The following is a 23,627-nucleotide window of genomic DNA, read 5'->3' on the forward strand; positions in this document are numbered from 1 at the left end:
ACAATACATTGAATGGCGGACAAATATTTTTTTGTTTGTTTTTGGTAAACAGTTTTACCAGGGGTTTTTACTCCTAAACACGTTCTGTTATAGCCACAGATATACTATATTCCTGGCATGAGTAGCATGACTTTGAAATGTTGCGCGATTTTTAACAAAAAGCTGCGAAAATTCGCATCTTCCATAACAGGTTAATACTTTGTAGCGCCACCTTTTGCTGCGATTACAGCTGTAAGTCGCTTGGGGTATGTCTCTATCAGTTTTGCACATCGAGAGACTGACATTTTTTCCCATTCCTCCTTGCAAAACAGCTCAAGCTCAGTGAGGTTGGATGGAGAGCATTTGTGAACAGCAGTTTTCAGTTCTTTCCACAGATTCTCGATTGGATTCAGGTCTGGACTTTGACTTGGCCATTCTAACACCTGGATATGTTTATTTTTGAACCATTCCATTGTAGATTTTGCTTTATGTTTTGGATCATTGTCTTGTTGGAAGACAAATCTCCGTCCCAGTCTCAGGTCTTTTGCAGACTCCATCAGGTTTTCTTCCAGAATGGTCCTGTATTTGGCTCCATCCATCTTACCATCAATTTTAACCATCTTCCCTGTCCCTGCTGAAGAAAAGCAGGCCCAAACTATGATGCTGCCACCACCATGTTTGACAGTGTGTTCAGGGTGATGAGCTGTGTTGCTTTTACGCCAAACATAACATTTTGCATTGTTGCCAAAAAGTTCACTTTTTATGGATATCTTTAAGAAATGGCTTTCTTCTTGCCACTCTTCCATAAAGGCCAGATTTGTGCAATATGCGACTGATTGTTGTCCTATGGACAGAGTCTCCCACCTCAGCTGTAGATCTCTGCAGTTCATCCAGAGTGATCATGGGCCTCTTGGCTGCATCTCTGATCAGTCTTCTCCTTGTATGAGCTGAAAGTTTAGAGGGACGGCCAGGTCTTGGTAGATTTGCAGTGGTCTGATACTCCTTCCATTTCAATAGTATCGCTTGCACAGTGCTCCTTGGGATGTTTAAAGCTTGGGAAATATTTTGTATCCAAATCCGGCTTTAAACTTCTTCACAACAGTATCTCGGACCTGCCTGGTGTGTTCCTTGTTCTTCATGATGCTCTCTGCGCTTTTGACGGACCTCTGAGACTATCACAGTGCAGGTATATTTATACGGAGACTTGATTACACACAGGTGGATTGTATTTATTATCATTAGTCATTTAGGTCAACATTGGATCATTCAGAGATCCTCACTGAACTTCTGGAGAGAGTTTGCTGCACTGAAAGTAAAGGGGCTGAATAATTTTGCACGCCCAATTTTTCAGTTTTTGATTTGTTAAAAAAGTTTGAAATATCCAATAAATTTCGTTCCACTTCATGATTGTGTCCCACTTGCTGTTGATTCTTCACAAAAAAATACAGTTTTATATATTTATGTTTGAAGCCTGAAATGTGGCAAAAGGTCGCAAAGTTCAAGGGGGCCGAATACTTTCGCAAGGCACTGTATATCCGTAGCAGTAGCCACCACTTGTGTCTTTACTGACAGACCTAAAGCCATGGTTTATGGGTAGGACCCTACGTTCTTCCTGACCTGGAGACATTCTGAGTCTAAGTTAAGTCACACAGTCAGGAAAAGATCACAGGGCTATGTGTGAGCCTCTAAAGTATACTGGTTTTCCATGGCTGTGCACAAATGACATCCTATTGCACTACATGTTACAGCATTGGACCAGTAACTGAAAGGTTGCTAGTTCGAATCCCCGAGCCGACAAGGTGAAACATCAGTTGATGTGCCCTTCGGCAAGGCACTTAACCCTAATTGCTCCAGGGTCACTGTTGATAACGGCAGACCCTGGTCATGACCCCACTCTCCGAGGGTGTCTCATGGGAAGTTGGGATATGCAAAACTTTTACACGTGAGGATATATTTTTACTTATCTATTTTTATCTATAACACTTATTTTTATTAAAATGCATTGTTGCTTAATTAAGGGCTTGTAAGTAAGCACTTCACTGTGAGGTGTATTTGGCGCATGTGACAAATAACATTTGATTTGAAGAGCCAGAACTGGATGCCAGAACTGGATGCCAGAACTGGATGCCAGAACTGGATGCCAGAACTGGATGCCAGAACTGGATGACAGTGATCTACAGTCCATCCACAAGGTGCAGTGAGATGGGGATGAGAGCAAGGACAAGAGGCTTATTTGAGAAAATAGTATAATATATTATATAAACAAAGAATTGGGATATAGTTTCTTCTTGTTTTGTGAGAGAGTGAAACCTTTAGATTGATTTGTGAGAGAGTGAAACCTTTAGATTGATTTGTGAGAGAGTGAAACCTTTAGATTGATTAGTGAGAGAGTGAAACCTTTATATTGATTTGTGAGAGAGTGAAACCTTTAGCTGACATTTCAAATGTTTTATTTCAGTTTTTAAAAGTTGGAAATGGAAATAGAACGTAAACTATTTTTCGTACTTTGGCGGTGGCTAAACCCAATTTGACATCTCTAACCTGCAAGTAATAATCTCCCTGAAGACTTCACCACTGCCCCTGACTTTCGCTATGCCTGAGAGTCTGGACTCCACAGACATGTCTGTTTTACATTTCTCTGTTCTGTATTCTAGTTTCACGGTCTCTTTCTCGCTCTCCTTTCATTTCTTATTCCACTCGCGCCTGAGGCCCTTTAAGCAGCATGGTGCAGACAGCCTTGATGCTAAGACACACAGCAGCAGCCTGGTGCAGACAGCCTTGATGCTAAGACACACAGCAGCAGCCTGGTGCAGACAGCCTTGATGCTAAGACACACAGCAGCAGCCTGGTGCAGACAGCCTTGATGCTAAGACACACAGCAGCAGCCTGGTGCAGACAGCCTTGATGCTAAAACACACAGCAGCAGCCTGGTGCAGACAGCCTTGATGCTAAAACACACAGCAGCAGCCTGGTGCAGACAGCCTTGATGCTAAGACACACAGCAGCAGCCTGGTGCAGACAGCCTTGATGCTAAGACACACAGCAGCAGCCTGGTGCAGACAGCCTTGATGCTAAAACACACAGCAGCAGCCTGGTGCAGACAGCCTTGATGCTATGACACACAGCAGCAGCCTGGTGCAGACAGCCTTGATGCTAAGACACACAGCAGCAGCCTGGAGCAGACAGCCTTGATGCTAAGACACACAGCAGCAGCCTGGTGCAGACAGCCTTGATGCTAAAACACACAGCAGCAGCCTGGTGCAGACAGCCTTGATGCTAAGACACACAGCAGCAGCCTGGTGCAGACAGCCTTGATGCTAAGACACACAGCAGCAGCCTGGTGCAGACAGCCTTGATGCTAAAACACACAGCAGCAGCCTGGTGCAGACAGCCTTGATGCTAAAACACACAGCAGCAGCCTGGTGCAGACAGCCTTGATGCTAAAACACACAGCAGCAGCCTGGTGCAGACAGCCTTGATGCTAAAACACACAGCAGCAGCCTGGAGCAGACAGCCTTGATGCTAAAACACACAGCAGCAGCCTGGTGCAGACAGCCTTGATGCTAAAACACACAGCAGCAGCCTGGTGCAGACAGCCTTGATGCTAAAACACACAGCAGCAGCCTGGTGCAGACAGCCTTGATGCTAAAACACACAGCAGCAGCCTGGTGCAGACACACAGCAGCAGCCTGGTGCAGACACACAGCAGCAGCCTGGTGCAGACACACAGCAGCAGCCTGGTGCAGACACACAGCAGCCAGACAGAGAGGGACTGACATATTTGCTGTGTCAATGTTTAGAGATGAGCTCTCTCGCTCACGCACATGTACGCATGCACGCATGCACGCCCGCACACACACACACACACACACACACACACACCACCTACACACACACACACACACACACACACACACACACACACACACACACACACACACACACACACACACACACACACACACACACACACAAACACACACAAACACACACACTAACACACACACACACACACACAGGGTAGCTCTCTCTTAATGAAATAGCCAACTGCTGGAATGTAAATACACAAAAGGAGGAGAGGCTAGATTAACACAGTCATGTAGGAATGACCACTGTCCTAGGTAGAGATTAACACAGTAATGTAGGAATGACCACTGTCCTAGGTAGAGATTAACACAGTAATGTAGGAATGACCACTGTCCTTGGTAGAGATTAACACAGTAATGTAGGAATGACCACTGTCCTAGGTAGAGATTAACACAGTAATGTAGGAATGACCACTGTCCTTGGTAGAGATTAACACAGTCATGTAGGAATGACCACTGTCCTTGGTAGAGATTAACACAGTAATGTAGGAATGACCACTGTCCTTGGTAGAGATTAACACAGTCATGTAGGAATGACCACTGTCCTTGGTAGAGATTAACACAGTAATGTAGGAATGACCACTGTCCTTGGTAGAGATTAACACAGTAATGTAGGAATGACCCCTGTCCTTGGTAGAGATTAACACAGTCATGTAGGAATGACCACTGTCCTAGGTAGAGATTAACACAGTCATGTAGGAATGACCACTGTCCTTGGTAGAGATTAACACAGTCATGTAGGAATGACCACTGTCCTTGGTAGAGATTAACACAGTAATGTAGGAATGACCACTGTCCTTGGTAGAGATTAACACAGTAATGTAGGAATGACCACTGTCCTTGGTAGAGATTAACACAGTAATGTAGGAATGACTCCTGTCCTTGGTAGAGATTAACACAGTAATGTAGGAATGACCCCTGTCCTTGGTAGAGATTAACACAGTAATGTAGGAATGACCACTGTCCTTGGTAGAGATTAACACAGTAATGTAGGAATGACTCCTGTCCTTGGTAGAGATTAACACAGTAATGTAAGAATGACCACTGTCCTTGGTAGAGATTAACACAGTAATGTAGGAATGACTCCTGTCCTTGGTAGAGATTAACACAGTGGTTTAGGAATGACCACTGTCCTTGGTAGAGATTAACACAGTAATGTAGGATTGACCACTGTCCTTGGTAGAGATTATCACAGTAATGTAGGAATGACCACTGTCCTTGGTAGAGATTATCACTGTCATGTAGGAATGACCACTGTCCTTGGTAGAGATTAACACAGTAATGTAGGAATGACCACTGTCCTTGGTAGAGTTTAACACAGTCATGTAGGAATGACCACTGTCCTTGGTAGAGATTAACACAGTAATGTAGGAATGACCACTGTCCTAGGTAGAGATTAACACAGTCATGTAGGAATGACCACTGTCCTTGGTAGAGATTAACAAAGTAATGTAGGAATGACCACTGTCCTTGGTAGAGATTAACACAGTAATGTAAGAATGACCACTGTCCTTGGTAGAGATTAACACAGTGGTTTAGGAATGACCACTGTCCTAGGTAGAGATTAACACTGTCATGTAGGAATGACCACTGTCCTTGGTAGAGATTAACAAAGTAATGTAGGAATGACCACTGTCCTTGGTAGAGATTAACACAGTAATGTAGGAATGACCACTGTCCTTGGTAGAGATTAACACAGTGATTTAGGAATGCTATAGAAAGACAATGTAAGGATAATGTTGGATCATAAACTTGGATTTAATATATCCAGGTCATATCTCATAAAGAAACCGACTAATACCAGGGGCGTAATTTCAATTTATAATACATACTTGAATTCAACTGACTATTGAACCATCTATCAAAAGTTATGCATGATGGCTGAAGAAAAAAAGTATAATAATTGTACTCACAATATACACTATATACACCCCTTCAAATGAGTGGATTCAGCTATTTCAGCCACACCCGTTGCTGACAGGTGTATAAAATGGAGCACACAGCCATGCAATCTACAAAGACAAACATTGGCAGTAAAATGGGCTCACTAAAGAGCTCAGTGACTTTCAACGTGACACCATCATAGAATACCACCTGTCCAACAAGTCAGTTTGTCAAAATTCTGGTATTGTGAAGTGGAAACGTCTAGGAGCAACAACGGCTCAGCCGCGAAGTGGTAGGCCATACAAGCTCACAGAACAAGACCGCCGAGTGCTGAAGTGCGTAAAAATAGTTTGTCTTCTTTAAGAGCAATTGGAGGCCACAGAAGGAGAGTTGTATGGCATTGAAGCTCATCTGGAGGGTTGTTAACACAGTGTCCAAGGGCCAAAAGTATACAGAATGGTGTCGTCTGCATAGAGGTGGATCAGAGACTCACCAGCAGCAAGAGCGACCTCATTGATGTATACAAAGAAGAGAGTTGGTCTAAGAATTGAACCCTGTGGCAACCCCATAGAGACTGCCAGAGGCCCGGACAACAGGCCCTCCGATTTGACACACTGAACTCTATCAGAGAAGTAGTTGGTGAACCAGGCGAGGCAATCATTTGGTCAATGAATACGGCTGCACAGTATTGTTTATCGATGGCGGTTAAGATATCGTTTAGGACCTTGAGCGTGGCTGAGGTGCACCCATGACCAGCTCTGAAACCAGATTGCTTGGCAGAGAAGGTATGGTGGGATTCGAAATGGTCGGTAATCTGTTTGTTGACTTGGCTTTCGAAGACCTTAGAAAGGCAGGGTAGGATAGATATAGGTCTGTAGCAGTTTGGGTCAAGAGTGTCCCCCCCTTTGAAGAGGGGGATGACCGCAGCTGCTTTCCAATCTTTGAGAATCTCAGACAACACGAAAGAGAGGTTGAACAGGCTAGTAATAGGGGTTGCAACAATTTTGGCAGATAATTTTTAGAAAGAAAGGGTCCAGATTGTCTAGCCCGGCTGATTTGTAGGGGTCCAGATTTTGCAGCTCTTTCAGAACATCAGCTGACTGGATTTGGGAGAAGGAGAAATGGGGAAGGCTTGGGCGAGTTGCTGTGAGGGGTGCAGTGCTGTTGACCGGGGTAGGGGTAGCCAGGTGGAAAGAATGGCCAGCAGTAGAAAAATGCTTATTGAAATTCTCAATTATAGTGGATTTATCAGTGGTGACAGTGTTTCCTATCTTCAGTGCAGTGGGCAGCTGGGAGGAGGTGTTCTTATTCTCCATGGACTTTACAGTGTCCCAGAACTTTTTTGAGTTAGTGTTGCAGGAAGCAAATTTCTGCTTTGGCTTTTTCTAACTGCATGTGTATATTGGTTTCTAGCTTCCCTGAAAAATTGCATATCACGGGGGCTGTTCGATGCTAAGGCAGAACGCCATAGGATGTTTTTGTGTTGGTTAAGGTCTGGAGAGAACCAATGGCTATATCTGTTCCTGGTTCTAAATGTATTGAATGGGGCATGCTTATTTAAGATGGTGAGGAAGGCATTTAAAAAATTAAAAAACAGGCATCCTCTACTGACGGGATGAGATCAATATCCTTCCAGGATACCCCGGCCAGGTCGATTAGAAAGGCCTGCTCGCTGAAATGTTTCAGGGAGCATTTGACAGTAAAACGATTTAACAATACGCTAAAGTCCTTCCACAGTGGCCGAATTGTCAGTCTGGATGAACACAGATGCTGCCTTGAATTCTTACATGTTTTCCCCACTGCATTTCAGTTTTACAACCATGCATGCTTACGCGAAGGCTGCAATTATATGCGTATAATGTCTGTCATCTGCCCGAATTATAGGAAGGAATCTCGGATGGATTTATGCAAATAAAATGTTTATTTTGGGGTTTTAATACCCCTAGGCCATGCTTTAAATGGTTGTTTACATGGTGACTTATACATTTAGGAGGGTCAAATCAACTGTAAAGAAATTAATGTACAGATGAGGAATGTTGTAATGGGCCGACGTAATGGCTGCTTAACTATACTAGCTAGAGTAAGTGGCTTGCTAGCTTAGCGTCCAACACATTAGCTAGCATATTCTTGTCAATGTCTAACACTGTTACTTAACACTTATACAGGTCAATTGAACATTTTGAGGCAATCATTGCTGGCAATATCCCCTCAAAACATTGTATGTGTATGGCTTTGTCTTCAAGAACCTCAGGAGGTTGAAGAAATTTGGCATGGCACCTAAAACTCTCACAAACTTTTACAGATACACAATTGAGAGCTTCCTGTCAGGCTGTATCACCGCCTGGTACAGCAACTGCACCGCCCACAACTGCAGGGCACTCCCTCCAGGACACCTACAGCACCCGATGTCACAGGAAGGCCAAAAAGATCATCAAGGACAACAACCACCCGAGCCAACGATGAACAACAACGACTGGCTAGCTGGTTGACCTACAAACCAGCTAAAAGCTTTGCTGATAGTGACACTGTGTGTGTGTGTGTGTGTGTGTGTGTATCACACTGTGAGGTAATGCATGGCTGAGTTTTTTGAGGCTTCAAAGATTCGTCCAAGCCAGCACTTCTGAGGCTAAAGCCCCAGAACAAAGGACATAGATCTGCAGTGTTGTGTTTCCCTCTGCACTGGTCACATTAGACTCAGCGGTAACTGTGGAGAGCTGGCTGATCAAATGCTCGGTGTGTGTGTGTGTGTGTGTGTGTGTGTGTGTGTGTGTGTGTGTGTGTGTGTGTGTGTGTGTGTGTGTGTGTGTGTGTGTCTGGCCTCACAACGATGGCTGCCCATCCATCCAGACAGCCTCTAGAGAGGAGCAAAGCCTTATCAGGGATCTAAACACACAAGCACTCCGCTGCACACAGGCAAGTTTATTCTAATGATTTCCACTGAGCTAATTAGCCGTTAGAACATGAAGGGCTTTCCATTGACATGCTGAATCCACTAGTGGGGAGTGGACGAGCACTGTCAGCTCAACACAACCCAACACTATAGCACATCAATGGAAACACTAGCTGGTGTCTGGGCTGGCTCTGCAGAACTGGGACAGACGGCTTTGTGAGGACTCACTCCTGCCTGACCCTACTGCCCTCTCTGCAACCCACACACACACGGGCACACAACGCACGCACACACACACACACACACGCACGCACACGCACGCGCACACACACACACTCACACACACAATCACCCTGGATTGACCCTGCTGGACTCCATGTAACACACACCAACCAGTTATTGAATGCAACGGGGAATCACTTTTTACACAGGGGCATTGGGTGTTGCATAACTTTTTCACGGCAATGTATACAGTAGTGGTGTAGGTCCTACCTCCCTTACTTTTCTGCTAAACACGCAGGCACACACACTAGTAAACAGAACACAGGAAATAGGATGTTGTCACTACCAGGATATTGCTTCAACTACTCTCTCTCGCTCACTCTTGCGCTCTCTCTCTCTCTTCCTTCCCTTCCATCTCTCCCTCAGAGAGAGCAGGGGGCCCAGCTGTTTTGATAAGCACCAATAAGACAATAAACACAGGAATCAACCAAACCCAACCCCATTCATCACACACACACACTCTCTCTCTCTCTCTCTCTCTCTCTCTCTCTCTCTGACGCTAGTGCACACACAGACTACAAAGCTGAGAGGGATAGAGGTGGAGAGAGGGAAAGAGGCATTGATTATAGTATGGTTCAAAGTGGCACACACACATTCACACATCCATCCACACACACACATGCTCTTAGAGGAGCACAAAGAGCAGGACTGTTCTCGTTCAAGTTCCACTACAGGAAGATTACCTTATGTAGCTAGTAGATTATGGTACAGCATTGTACCTAGCATGAGGTTAGCATAAGTATAACCCTTACAGTTATGGTACAGGTTAGGACCAGGCATTCCTTACACACACAAGCTTCCTCACACACACACACACACACACACACACACACACGCACACACACACACACACACACACACACACACACACACACACACACACACACACACACACACACACACACACGCACTCACGCACGCTCGCACGCACGCACGCACACACACCTGCCAGGTGAGTTTATCACTGTACATTACCAGAGGCTTTGAGGGAGATCCTGGTCATAAATTGGGTGAAAAGTTGATACTGGATTTTACAGATGAACAAAAAGTGGGCAGAGGTGGGGAGAGGCAGTAGGAGAGGTGGAGAGAAGCAGGAGGAGAGGTGGAGAGAAGCAGGAGGAGAGGTGGAGAGGGGGAGAGAAGAAGGAGGAGAGGGGGAGAGGGGGAGAGAAGCAGGAGGAGAGGGGGAGCGAAGCAGGAGGAGAGGTTGAGAGAAGCAGGAGGAGTGGGGGAGAGGGGGAGAGAAGCAGGAGGAGAGGAGGAGAGAAGCAGGAGGAGAGGGGGAGAGGGGGAGAGAAGCAGGAGGAGAGGGGGAGAGGGGGAGAGAAGCTGGAGGAGAGGGGGGAGGTGGAGAGAAGCAGGAGGAGAGAGGAGAGGTGGAAAGAAGCAGGAGGAGAGAGGAGAGGTGGAGAGAAGCAGGAGGAAGGGGGGAGGTGGAGAGAAGCAGAAGGAGAGGGGAGAGGTGGAGAGAAGCAGAATGAGAGGGGAGAGGTGGAGAGAAGCAGAAGGAGAGTGGGGAGGTGGAGAGAAGCGGAAGGAGAGGGGAGAGGTGGAGAGAAGCAGAATGAGAGGGGAGAGGTGGAGAGAAGCAGGAGTAGAGGGGGAGGTGGAGAGAAGCAGAATGAGAGGGGAGAGGTGGAGAGAAGCAGGAGGAGAGGGGGGAGGTGGAGAGAAGCAGAATGAGAGGGGAGAGGTGGAGAGAAGCAGGAGGAGAGGGGGGAGGTGGAGAGAAGCAGGAGGAGAGGGGGGAGGTGGAGAGAAGCAGGAGGAGAGGGGGGAGGTGGAGAGAAACAGAATGAGAGGGGAGAGGTGGAAAGAAGCAGAAGTAGAGGGGAGAGGTGGAGAGAAGCAGAAGGAGAGGGAGAGAGACGGAACAGAGCTTTTTATGAGCCTGTGATTATAGTATGGCATAGTAGCACAAAGAGCAGGAGTGTTCTCGTTTAAATTCCCTATAGGAAGATTACCTAATGTAGATAGTAGATTTATGGTACAACATTGTACCTAGCATGAGGTTAGCATAAGGTTTAACCCTTACAGTTATGGTACAGGTTGGGGTCAGGAATTAAAGGTTTAACCCTTACAGTAATGGTACAGGTTAGGACCAGGCATTGAAGGTGTAACCCTTACAGTAATGGTACAGATTAGGACCAGAGTTTAAGGTTTAACCCTTACAGTAATGGTACAGATTAGGACCAGGCATTGAAGGTGTAACCCTTACAGTAATGGTACAGATTAGGACCAGAGTTTAAGGTTTAACCCTTACAGTAATGGTACAGATTAGGACCAGGCATTGAAGGTTTAACCCTTACAGTAATGGTACAGATTAGAACCAGAGTTTAAGGTTTAACCCTTACAGTAATGGTACAGATTAGAACCAGAGTTTAAGGTTTAACCCTTACAGTAATGGTACTGTGTAGTACAGTCTGGTACATAGCAGGACCAGGCATGACTAGTGGCTGCAGGTTTCACACCATTCCGATGATAATAATGCATGAGACACAGAACTGAGAGAGACTGAGGAAAACAGGACCAATCAGAGTCATCCAGAATATTCTCCCCTTTACTGATGTTTTGCTGCTAACAGAGTCACCTGTTCCAAAGACAAGAACCACAACGGGTGTCAAGAGAGACCCAGGAGTGACAGACAGGAGAGCCTTTGAGATGATGACATCAGAGGGGCTTTCAGCTTGCTATGTTTCCATTATCAAATCAAATCACATTTTATTTGTCACATGGTGACATGGTTAGCAGATGTTAATGCGAGTGTAGCGAAATGCTTGTGCTTCTAGTTCCGACAATGCAGTAATAAAACCTAAGATTACCTGGGGTACCAATGTGGTATTATGGTAGATAATAGTGGTCAACAGCCCCTTTTGAAACAATCCAACCTCACAATGGGCCTCTGAACACCTCAAAACGGATATTATATCATCCCAAAACATGTATAAGATTCCTATGGGAGGGAAGGACAGCACACATTACACAGATGTTAAGGTCTCTGCACGGGCTGACAGTTTTACAATTCATTTTAGGATTCTTCTAATGGTTTTTAAATCAATCCACGATCGTGCACCCCAATACATGTCAGACATGCTTTTACGTTATGTACCCAGTAGGTCCCTCAGGTCCTCTGGCCTTTTAACTCTCCCAAAGCCTAGGACCAAGAGGCATGGAGAGGCAGCCTTTAGTTACTATGCCCCCAGTCTCTGGACCAGCCTGCCAGAGAATCTGAGGGGGGCTGAAACTGTGGACATATTTAAAAGAGATCTTAAAACGCATATGTTTAGCTTTGCTTTTCCTTAGGATGCTTTTTAGCCATTCAGTTTTTATTGTTAATTCTTTATATTTTTATCTTATGTTTGTTGTGTAGTAAATATTTCAGTTTGAATTATTTTTTCCTATAAAGCACATTGTATAGCATTCCATTTCTGAAATGTGCTGTATAAATACAGCTTGATTTGATTGGAGGGAGGGAGGGAGGGAGGGAGGGAGTTGGTGGAAAGTGAGGGAGGGTAGAATGGGGGTGGATAGAGAAGTACTCAGTGTGAACAAACAGACCACATCCATGTCAGAACATGTTGTTGAAAGGAGGAGAGAACCAGTTGAATGAGAAGAGAGGATAACGGACAGAAAAATAGAAGAGAAGAAAGGAGGGATGGAAACAGGTATTTCACTCAGCTAGGGTCGAGAGAGTCAGAGATTAACAGACTAGGGTCACTGACCAGTGTATGTGTTAGTATGTTTACAATACAACCAGGGGTGTTGGATGGTGTGAGAAGACACACACACAGTACACACAGTACACACACAGCACACACAGCACACACATTACACACACAGTACACACACACATTACACACACACAGTACACACACAGTACACAAACAGTACACACACACACAGTACACACACAGTACACACACACAGTACACACACAATACACACACAGTACAGTTACTGTTAGATCTTGATCTCAGGAGATCAAACCATAGCTGCAGGCGAGGAACACACACCAGCAGAAAGTATGAGTGAGCTTCAAAGCAGAGGAAGTCAAAGTTCCTCACACTCACACACCTGCCAGGTGGGGTTATCACTGCACACCACCAGAGGCTTTTAGGGAGATCCTGATCATAAATTACATGAAAAGTCGATACTGGATTTTCCAGGTGAACAAAAAGAGGGCCTACTCTAATTTCATGTATGTGGTAGTAGTGGTAGTAGTGGTAGTAGTGGTAGTGAGTAGTAGTGGTAGTAGTGGTAGTTGTGGTAGGGTGTAGTAGTGGTAGAAGTGGTAGTAGTGGTAGTAGTGGTAGTGAGTAGTAGTGGTAGTAGTGGTAGTTGTGGTAGGGTGTAGTAGTGGTAGAAGTGGTAGTAGTGGTAGTAGTGGCAGTAGTGGTAGGGGGGTAGTAGTGGTAGGGGGGAGTAGTGGTAGTAGTTGTAAGGGGTAGTAGTGGTAGGGGGTAGTAGTGGTAGTAGTGGTAAGGGGTAGTAGTGGCAGTAGTTGTAAGGGGTAGTAGTGGTAGGGGGTAGTAGTGGCAGTGGTTGTAAGGGGTAGTAGTTGTAAGGGGCAGTAGTGGTAGGGGGTAGTAGTGGTAGTAGTAGTAAGGGGTAGTAGTGGCAGTAGTTGTAAGGGGTAGCAGTGGAAGGGGGTAGTAGTGGTAGGGGGTAGTAGTGGCAGTAGTTGTAAGGGGTAGTAGTGGTAGGGGGTAGTAGTGGTAGGGGGTAGAGGTGGTAGGGGTAGTAGTGGCAGTAGTTGTAAGGGGTAGTAGTGGTAGGTGGTAGTAGTGGTAGTAGTGGTAGGGGGTAGTAGTGGTAGGGGGTAGAGGTGTTAGGGGGTAGTAGTGGTAGTAGTGGTAGGGGGTAGTAGTGGTAGGGGGTAATAGTGGTAGGGGGTAGAGGTGGTAGGGGTAGTGAGTAGTAGTGGTAGTAGTGGTAGTTGTGGTAGGGTGTAGTAGTGGTAGAAGTGGTAGTAGTGGTAGTAGTGGCAGTAGTGGTAGGGGGTAGTAGTGGTAGGGGGGAGTAGTGGTAGTAGTTGTAAGGGGTAGTAGTGGTAGGGGGTAGTAGTGGTAGTAGTGGTAAGGGGTAGTAGTGGCAGTAGTTGTAAGGGGTAGTAGTGGTAGGGGGTAGTAGTGGCAGTAGTTGTAAGGGGTAGTAGTTGTAAGGGGTAGTAGTGGTAGGGGGTAGTAGTGGTAGTAGTTGTAAGGGGTAGTAGTGGTAGGTGGTAGTAGTGGTAGTAGTGGTAGGGGGTAGTAGTGGTAGGGGGTAGAGGTGGTAGGGTGTAGTAGTGGTAGTAGTGGTAGGGGGTAGTAGTGGTAGGGGGTAATAGTGGTAGGGGGTAGAGGTGGTAGGGGTAGTAGTGGTAGTAATGGTAGGGGATAGTAGTGGTAGTAGTGGTAGGGGATAGTAGTGGTAGTAGTGGTAGTGGTAGTAATGGTGGGGATAGTAGTGGTAGTAGTAGTAGTGGTAGTGGTAGTAATGGTAGTGGTAGTAGTGGTAGTAATGGTAGGGGATAGTAATGGTAGAGGTGGTAGGGGGTAGTAGTGGTAGTAGTGGTAGTGGTAGTAATGGTAGTGGTAGTAGTGGTAGTAATGGTAGGGGATAGTAATGGTAGAGGTGGTAGGGGGTAGTAGTGGTAGTAGTGGTAGTGGTAATAATGGTAGTGGTAGTAGTGGTAGTAATGGTAGGGGATAGTAATGGTAGAGGTGGTAGGGTGTAGTAGTGGTAGTAGTGGTAGTGGAGGTAATGGTAGGGGATAGTAGTGGTAGAGGTGGTAGGGGGTAGTAGTGGTAGTAGTAGTGGTAGTAGTGGTAGTGGTAGTAATGGTAGGGGTAGTAGTGGTAGTAGTGGTAGGGGATAGTAGTGGTAGTAGTGGTACTAATGGTAGGGGATAGTAGTGGTAGTAGTGGTAGTTGTAGGGGATACTAGTGGTAGTGGTGGTAGGGGATAGTAGTGGTAGTAGTGGTAGTAGTGGTAGGGAATAGTAGTGGTAGCAGTGGTAGTAGTGGTAGTAGTGGTAGGGGATAGTAGTGGTAGGGGGTAGTAGTGGTAGTGGTAGTAGTGGTAGGTGGTAGTAGTGGTAGTAGTGGTAGTAGTGGTAGTGGTAGTAGTGGTAGGGGGTAGTAGTGGTAGTAGTGGTAGTAGTGGTAGGGGATAGTAGTGGTAGGGGGTAGTAGTGGTAGTAGTGGTAGTGGTAGTAGTGGTAGGGGGTAGTAGTGGTAGGGTGTAGTAGTGGTAGGGGGTAGTAGTGGTAGGGTGTAGTAGTGGTAGTAGTGGTAGGGGGTAGTAGTGGTAGTAGTGGTAGGTGGTAGGGGGTAGTAGTGGTAGTAGTGGTAGGGGGTAGTAGTGGTAGTAGTGGTCGGGGGTAGTAGTGGTAGTAGTGGTAGTAGTGGTAGTGGTAGTAGTGGTAGGGGGTAGTAGTGGTAGTAGTGGTAGTAGTGGTAGGGGACAGTAGTGGTAGGGGGTAGTAGTGGTAGTAGTGGTAGTGGTAGTAGTGGTAGGGGGTAGTAGTGGTAGGGTGTAGTAGTGGTAGTAGTGGTAGGGGGTAGTAGTGGTAGGGTGTAGTAGTGGTAGGTGGTAGTAGTGGTAGTAGTGATAGTAGTGGTAGGTGGTAGTAGTGGTAGTAGTGGTAGGTGGTAGGGGGTAGGGGGTAGTAGTGGTAGTAGTGGTAGGGGGTAGTAGTGGTAGTAGTGGTAGTAGTAATAGGGGGTAGTAGTGGTAGGGGGTAGTAGTGGTAGGTGGTAGTAGTGGTAGGTGGTAGTAGTGGTAGTAGTGGTAGGTGGTAGTAGTGGTAGTAGTGGTAGTAGTGATAGTAGTGGTAGGTGGTAGTAGTGGTAGTAGTGGTACAGTGGGGAGAACAAGTATTTGATACACTGCCGATTTTGCAGGTTTTCCTACTTACAAAGAATGTAGAGGTCTGTAATTTTTATCAAAAATAACATTATATGATTTTTAAGTAATTCATTTGTATTTTATTGCAAATTAATTACTTAAGAGGCTGTAGCAGTTTTTTTAAATGTATATATATATTTATTTTTTTTCTTAAGGGGTGGATCATCTTAATATTACGGAAAGAATGTTGCTTCCATCAATGTAATTGTCTGCATCATTTCCAATCCCCCATATATTTTTGGGGTAAATATATATATCCATATACATATACGCATGCATACATATACACATATATACATACACATACCTATATAGACATACATATACACATATATACATACACATACCTATATAGACATACATATACACATATATACATACACATACCTATATAGACATACATATACACATATATACATACACATACCTATATAGACATACATATACACATATATACATACACATACCTATATAGACATACATATACACATATATACATACACATACCTATATAGACATACATATACACATATATACATACACATACCTATATAGACATACATATACACATATATACATACACATACCTATATAGACATACATATACACATATATACATACACATACCTATATAGACATACATATACACATATATACATACGCATACCTATATAGACATACTTTTTTTAGTATATACCTTTATTATTCCCCACAAACCCTACCACCCTTCCCCCAATTGGAGTAAACTAATTAACAATAACACTTTTTGATAACTTTCTATAAAAATGTATTAGAGTGAGATAATTTCTTTCTTTTGGGATTTGTATACTGAGTATGTCTACATCTCTGTCAGACCATTTAATTGGTAAACTACATGGTAAGGTAAAATTAGCATTTTTTAGTGATCCAACACTTATAATTTGGTTTTAATCCAGAGAGGATAGCAAAAGTATCAAGATCCTCTATGAGGCTGTGGAGAGATTCAAACTGTGGTTTTAAAAGAAAACATGAATCATCAGCGTACAATGACTTCTTTGTTTTTAAGCCACGGATTTCTAATCCCTTAATATTATTGTTTAATCTAATTTTAACAGCTAACATTTCGATGGCAATAATAAATAGATATGCCGATAGTGGATTATTCTGTGCCTCTATGGTACAGATTTTATTGCTATCTAACTGTACTGTTAGTCCTTCAATTTCCTTTGCTAATATGGACTCTTTTGATCTGAATTGTTTTTGTTTTATAGACGAGTACTGAAATGCATGGCCTCTAAAGGCACACTTAATAGTGTCCCACACAATAAGGGGATCTGCTGTACCTATGTTATGTCTGAAAAAGTCAGTTATAAATTATTCTGTCCTAATTTTAAACAATTTATCATCTAGTAGGCTTTGATTAAATTTCCAATATCCCCGCCCACGTGGAAATTCTGTAATTTTACAGTTATAGTGGGGCAGATTACACATTACAGTTACAGTGGGGCGGAGAGACAGACAGATTACAGTTGCTGTGGGGTGGAGAGACAGACAGATTACAGTTATAGTGAGGGGGGAGAGACAGACAGATTACAGTTACAGTGGGGTGGAGAGACAGACAGAATACAGTTGCTGTGGGGTGGAGAGACAGACAGATTACAGTTATAGTGAGGGGGGAGAGACAGACAGATTACAGTTACAGTGGGGCGGAGAGACAGACAGAATACAGTTGCTGTGGGGTGGAGAGACAGACAGATTACAGTTATAGTGAGGGGGGGAGACAGACAGATTACAGTTACAGTGGGGTGGAGAGACAGACAGAATACAGTTGCTGTGGGGTGGAGAGACAGACAGATTACAGTTACAGTGGGGTGGAGAGACAGACAGATTACAGTTACAGTGGGGTGGAGAGACAGACAGAATACAGTTGCTGTGGGGTGGAGAGACAGACAGATTACAGTTGTAGTGGGGCGGAGAGACAGGCAGATTACAGTTATACTGGGGCGGAGAGACAGACAGATTACAGTTATAGTGGGGCGGAGAGACAGACAGATTACAGTCATAGTGAGGGGGGAGAGACAGACAGATTACAGTTACAGTGGGGTGGAGAGACAGACAGATTACAGTTATAGTGAGGGCAGAGAGACAGACAGATTACAGTTATAGTGAGGGCGGAGAGACAGACAGATTACAGTTATAGTGAGGGCGGAGAGACAGACAGATTACAGTTACAGTGGGGTGGAGAGACAGACAGATTACAGTTATAGTGGGGCGGAGAGACAGACAGATTACAGTTACAGTGGGGTGGAGAGACAGACAGATTACAGTTATAGTGGGGCGGAGAGACAGACAGATTACAGTTACAGTGGGGCGGAGAGACAGACAGATTACAGTTACAGTGGGGCGGAGAGACAGACAGATTACAGTTATAGTGGGGCGGAGAGACAGACATATTACAGTTACAGTGGGGCGGAGAGACAGACAGATTACAGTTACAGTGGGGTGGAGAGCCAGACAGAATACAGTTACAGTGGGGTGGAGAGACAGACAGATTACAGTTATAGTGGGGCGGAGAGACAGACAGATTACAGTTACAGTGGGGTGGAGAGAGACAGATTACAGTTATAGTGGGGCGGAGAGACAGACAGATTACAGCAGGGTCTTATCTGCAGTATGTGTGTGGTCTTATCTCCAAAGTGTGTGCGTGTGTGTGTGCGTGTGTGAGAGAGTGTAAGTGTGTGTGTGTGTGTCCGCATGCATGTGCGTTTGTGTGTCTGTGTGCGTGTGTGTGTGTATGTGTGCGTGCGCGTGCGTGTGCGTGTGCGTGTGTGTGTGTGTGTGTGTTTGTGTGTTTGTGTGCTTGAGAGGTTTTTACAGACCAGGCGGGTTGAAATGTCACCTGCTTCTCCTTTTCAGGGGGACTGCAATGTCAGAGGTCAACAAGGGCCACCGACAGACTATTTCAATACACACACACACACACACACACACACACACACACACGGTTGTGATTCCTCACCCACTGTGTCACAGGGCTGGTCTTTGTGCACGCAGAAGTCAGTCCTGCAACGAGAAGAACAATATTATAACAAGTTGAGTCCATCTGACCTCATCCTGCAATGCTACTGTGTTGATAAGTGAGTAGGGTGAAGTTTCTCATGGATGTTGATCTGGGTCAATTTAACATTTTCCACACTTATGTTAAAGCATGTACAATACAATGTCATTTATTTAGATTCCTTCAAACATATTTTGTGTTTCTCTTATCAACATTAAGTTTCCCTTAGGGACAGATCTAGGATCAGCTTCCCCTCCCCAATCTTAACCCTAAACATTTTAATTGGGCCTATTAGTTCAATCCACCAGTTGAATCTTCACTTCCACTTCCGTTGAATCTTCACTTAGTCTCCCACTGGCATCAATTCATGACCAAGTGAAAAAAATGACTTAAGTGTAAATGTTAACTGGCATTTGCTGTCAAAGTTACACCAGAATAGTGCTACATAGAGGGGTTAATGTACAATGCACCCTGACTGTGTTCTCTCTAATCTATGTACTGTAGTTCATGCTGGACAAACAGCTAGCAGCCCTCAACTCAAACATTCCACGTCTCCTTCGCTGTGGCATAGTCACACACACACGCACGCACGCACGCACGCACACACACACACACGCGCGCGCGCGCGTGTACGCACGCACACACACACACGCGCGCGAATGCACGCATGCACGCACAAACAAACACACAGCTTATGTTGGTTACCATGGGGACCGGCCGACCCGTGTAAGGCCCGTTCCAGTACATGCAGGGAGACAAGGCAGGGACTCTCATTCCCACCACTGAGAACCCAAGACCCTCTTTGTCCCCACTGTTAAGCAGTGATTTGACATGGTTTACATACCAAATGGCACCCTATGCCCTACATAGTGTAGTACTTTAACCAGAGCCCTATTGGAATAGGGTGCCATTTGGAATGCAGACATGCTGTAGAACCCCTGAGTGGAGAGTGACTTTGTAAGTAGTAGGCAAGACACAGAGAGAGAGAGACATAGTGAGGGAGAGAGGCAGAGAGAGAGAGAGGCAGAGAGAGGGAGAGAGGCAGAGAGAGGGAGAGGCAGAGAGACATAGAGAGGCAGAGAGAGAGAGAGAGACATAGTGAGGGAGAGAGGCAGAGAGAGAGAGAGAGACACAGAGACACAGAGACATAGTGAGGGAGAGAGGCAGAGAGAGAGAGAGAGAGAGACATAGTGAGGGAGAGAGAGAGAGAGAGAGACATAGTGAGGGAGAGAGGCAGAGAGAGAGAGAGAGACATAGTGAGGGAGAGAGGCAGAGAGAGAGAGAGAGAGACAGAGAGACAGAGAGACATAGTGAGGGAGAGAGGGAGAGAGAGAGAGACAGAGAGAGAGAGAGAGAGACACAGTGAGGGAGAGATGCAGAGAGAGAGAGAGACATAGTGAGGGAGAGAGGCAGAGAGAGAGAGAGAGAGAGACATAGTGAGGGAGAGAGGCAGAGAGAGAGAGAGAGAGACAGAGAGACAGAGATACATAGTGAGGGAGAGAGGCAGAGAGAGAGAGAGAGAGAGAGAGAGACATAGTGAGGGAGAGAGGCAGAGAGAGACTTTAACCAAAACAGAAAGGGTACATATTGGGATGGTCTCCGAAGACGTTTAAAGATCTGCGCCTCCACTACAGTTTAAAGATCTGCCACAGCTCTACAGTTTAATGATCTGCCCCACCTCTACAGTTTAAATATCTGCCTTCCTCTACAGTTTAAAGATCTGCCACACCTCTACAGTTTAAAGATCTGCCACACCTCTTTAGTTTAAAGATCTGCCCTCCTCTACAGTTTAAAGATCTGCCCTCCTCTACAGTTTAAAGATCTGCCCTCCTCTACAGTTTAAAGATCTGCCCTCCTCTACAGTTTAAAGATCTGCCCTCCTCTACAGTTTAAAGATCTGTCCTCCTCTACAGTTTAGAGATCTGCCCTCCTCTACAGTTTAAAGATCTGCCCTCCTCTACAGTTTAAAGATCTGTCCTCCTCTACAGTTTAGAGATCTGCCCTCCTCTACAGTTTAAAGATCTGCCCTCCTCTACAGTTTAAAGATCTGCCCTCCTCTACAGTTTAAAGATCTACCTCCTCTACAGTTTAAATATCTACCCTCCTCTATAGTTTAAAGATCTGTCCTCCTCTACAGTTTAAAGATCTGCCCTCCTCTACAGTTTAAAGATCTGCCCTCCTCTACAGTTTAAAGATCTGTCCTCCTCTACAGTTTAGAGATCTGCCCTCCTCTACAGTTTAAAGATCTGCCCTCCTCTACAGTTTAAAGATCTGCCCTCCTCTACAGTTTAAAGATCTGCCCTCCTCTACAGTTTAAAGATCTGCCCTCCTCTACAGTTTAAAGATCTGTCCTCCTCTACAGTTTAAAGATCTGCCCTCCTCTACAGTTTAAAGATCTGCCACACCTCTACAGTTTAAAGATCTGCCCTCCTCTACAGTTTAAAGATCTGCCACACCTCTACAGTTAGTTTAAAGATCTGCCCTCCTCTACAGTTTAAAGATCTGCCCTCCTCTACAGTTTAAATATCTACCCTCCTCTACAGTTTAAAGATCTGCCCTCCTCTACAGTTTAAAGATCTGCCCTCCTCTACAGTTTACATATCTACCCTCCTCTACAGTTTAAAGATCTGCCCTCCTCTACAGTTTAAAGATCTGCCACACCTCTACAGTTAGTTTAAAGATCTGCCCTCCTCTACAGTTTAAAGATCTGCCCTCCTCTACAGTTTAAAGATCTGCCCCTCCTCTACAGTTTAAAGATCTGCCCTCCTCTACAGTTTAAAGATCTGCCCTCCTCTACAGTTTAAAGATCTGCCCTCCTCTACAGTTTAAAGATCTGCCCTCCTCTACAGTTTAAAGATCTGCCCTCCTCTACAGTGTAAATATCTACCCCCCTCTACAGTTTAAAGATCTGCCACATCTCTACAGTGTAAATATCTAACCTCCTCTACAGTTTAAAGATCTGCCACACCTCTACAGTTTAAAGATCTGCCACACCTCTACAGTTTAATGATCTGCCCTCCTCTACAGTGTAAATATCTACCCTCCTCTACAGTTTAATGATCTGCCCTCCTCTACAGTTTAAAGATCTACCCTCCTCTACAGTGTAAATATCTACCCTCCTCTACAGTTTAAAGATCTGCCCTCCTCTACAGTTTAAAGATCTGCCCTCCTCTACAGTTTAAAGATCTACCCTCCTCTACAGTTTAAATATCTGCCCTCCTCTACAGTTTAAAGATCTGCCCTCCTCTACAGTTTAAAGATCTGCCCTCCTCTACAGTTTAAAGATCTACCACACCTCTACAGTTTAAATATCTACCACACCTCTACAGTTTAAAGATCTGCCCTCCTCTACAGTTTAAAGATCTGCCCTCCTCTACAGTTTAAAGATCTACCACACCTCTACAGTTTAAATATCTACCACACCTCTACAGTTTAAAGATCTGTCCTCCTCTACAGTTTAAAGATCTGCCCTCCTCTACAGTTTAAAGATCTACCACACCTCTACAGTTTAAATATCTACCACACCTCTACAGTTTAAAGATCTGCCCTCCTCTATAGTTTAAAGATCTGCCCTCCTCTACAGTTTAAAGATCTGCCCTCCTCTACAGTTTAAAGATCTGCCCTCCTCTACAGTTTAAAGATCTACCCTCCTCTATAGTTTAAAGATCTGCCCTCCTCTACAGTTTAAAGATCTGCCCTCCTCTACAGTTTAAAGATCTGCTCTCCTCTACAGTTTAAAGATCTGCCCTCCTCTACAGTTTAAATATCTGCCCTCCTCTACAGTTTAAATATCTGCCCTCCTCTACAGTTTAAAGATCTGCCCTCCTCTACAGTTTAAAGATCTGCCCTCCTCTACAGTTTAAAGATCTGCCCTCCTCTACAGTTTAAATATCTACCCTCCTCTACAGTTTAAAGATCTGCCCTCCTCTACAGTTTAAAGATCTGCCCTCCTCTACAGTTTAAAGATCTGCCCTCCTCTACAGTTTAAAGATCTGCCACACCTCTACAGTTTAAAGATCTACCCTCCTCTATAGTTTAAAGATCTGCCCTCCTCTACAGTTTAAAGATCTGCCCTCCTCTACAGTTTAAAGATCTGCTCTCCTCTACAGTTTAAAGATCTGCCCTCCTCTACAGTTTAAAGATCTGCCCTCCTCTACAGTTTAAAGATCTGCCCTCCTCTACAGTTTAAAGATCTGCCCTCCTCTACAGTTTAAAGATCTGCCTCCTCTACAGTTTAAATATCTGCTCTCCTCTACAGTTTAAATATCTACCCTCCTCTACAGTTTAAATATCTACCCTCCTCTATAGTTTAAATATCTACCCTCCTCTACAGTTTAAATATCTACCCTCCTCTACAGTTTAAATATCTACTCCTCCTCTATAGTGGTCTGGTTAGTAAAACACTGTTAATGACCCATCTGTACGGTCCAGGTGGGTTCAAACCAGAGATGCCTTTGAACTCTGTTAACAAGCCTGAGCCAATGCACACACACACATGCACACATGCACACACACACATGCACACACACACATGCACACACACACATGCACACATACACACACACACATGCACACACACACATGCGCACACACACATGCACACATGCACCACACACACACACTCCCTTCATGCTAGAAGGCCAAGAGCAGCTGCTGCCTCCAACACCACAGACCCACCAAACCTCAACAGGATCTAAATCAGTCTACTGCACTTCCTCTACTTACTCTGTGTGTGTGGTGTGGTGTGTGTGTGTGATAGTGTAGTTCCTATGTTAGTGGAGTGGCAGTACAGGGGTGGGTC

The 23,627-nt window shown here is 44.9% G+C and overlaps 1 protein-coding gene across 2 annotated transcripts in view; it reads right to left on the bottom strand.

Annotated features, from left to right (window-relative positions):
• Positions 1-23,627, bottom strand: part of LOC139411711 (A disintegrin and metalloproteinase with thrombospondin motifs 17-like) — a 196,321-nt gene that overhangs the window by 115,929 nt on the left and 56,765 nt on the right. For both annotated transcript variants that reach the window (XM_071158374.1, XM_071158373.1), the window contains exon 7: positions 18,788-18,831. In XM_071158374.1, coding sequence (XP_071014475.1) covers positions 18,788-18,831 — 44 coding nt within the window. The remainder of the gene's footprint in view (positions 1-18,787; positions 18,832-23,627) is intronic.

The sequence above is a fragment of the Oncorhynchus clarkii genome, chromosome 6 (genome assembly GCF_045791955.1).
Source record: "Oncorhynchus clarkii lewisi isolate Uvic-CL-2024 chromosome 6, UVic_Ocla_1.0, whole genome shotgun sequence".
Classification (NCBI taxonomy): domain Eukaryota; kingdom Metazoa; phylum Chordata; class Actinopteri; order Salmoniformes; family Salmonidae; genus Oncorhynchus; species Oncorhynchus clarkii.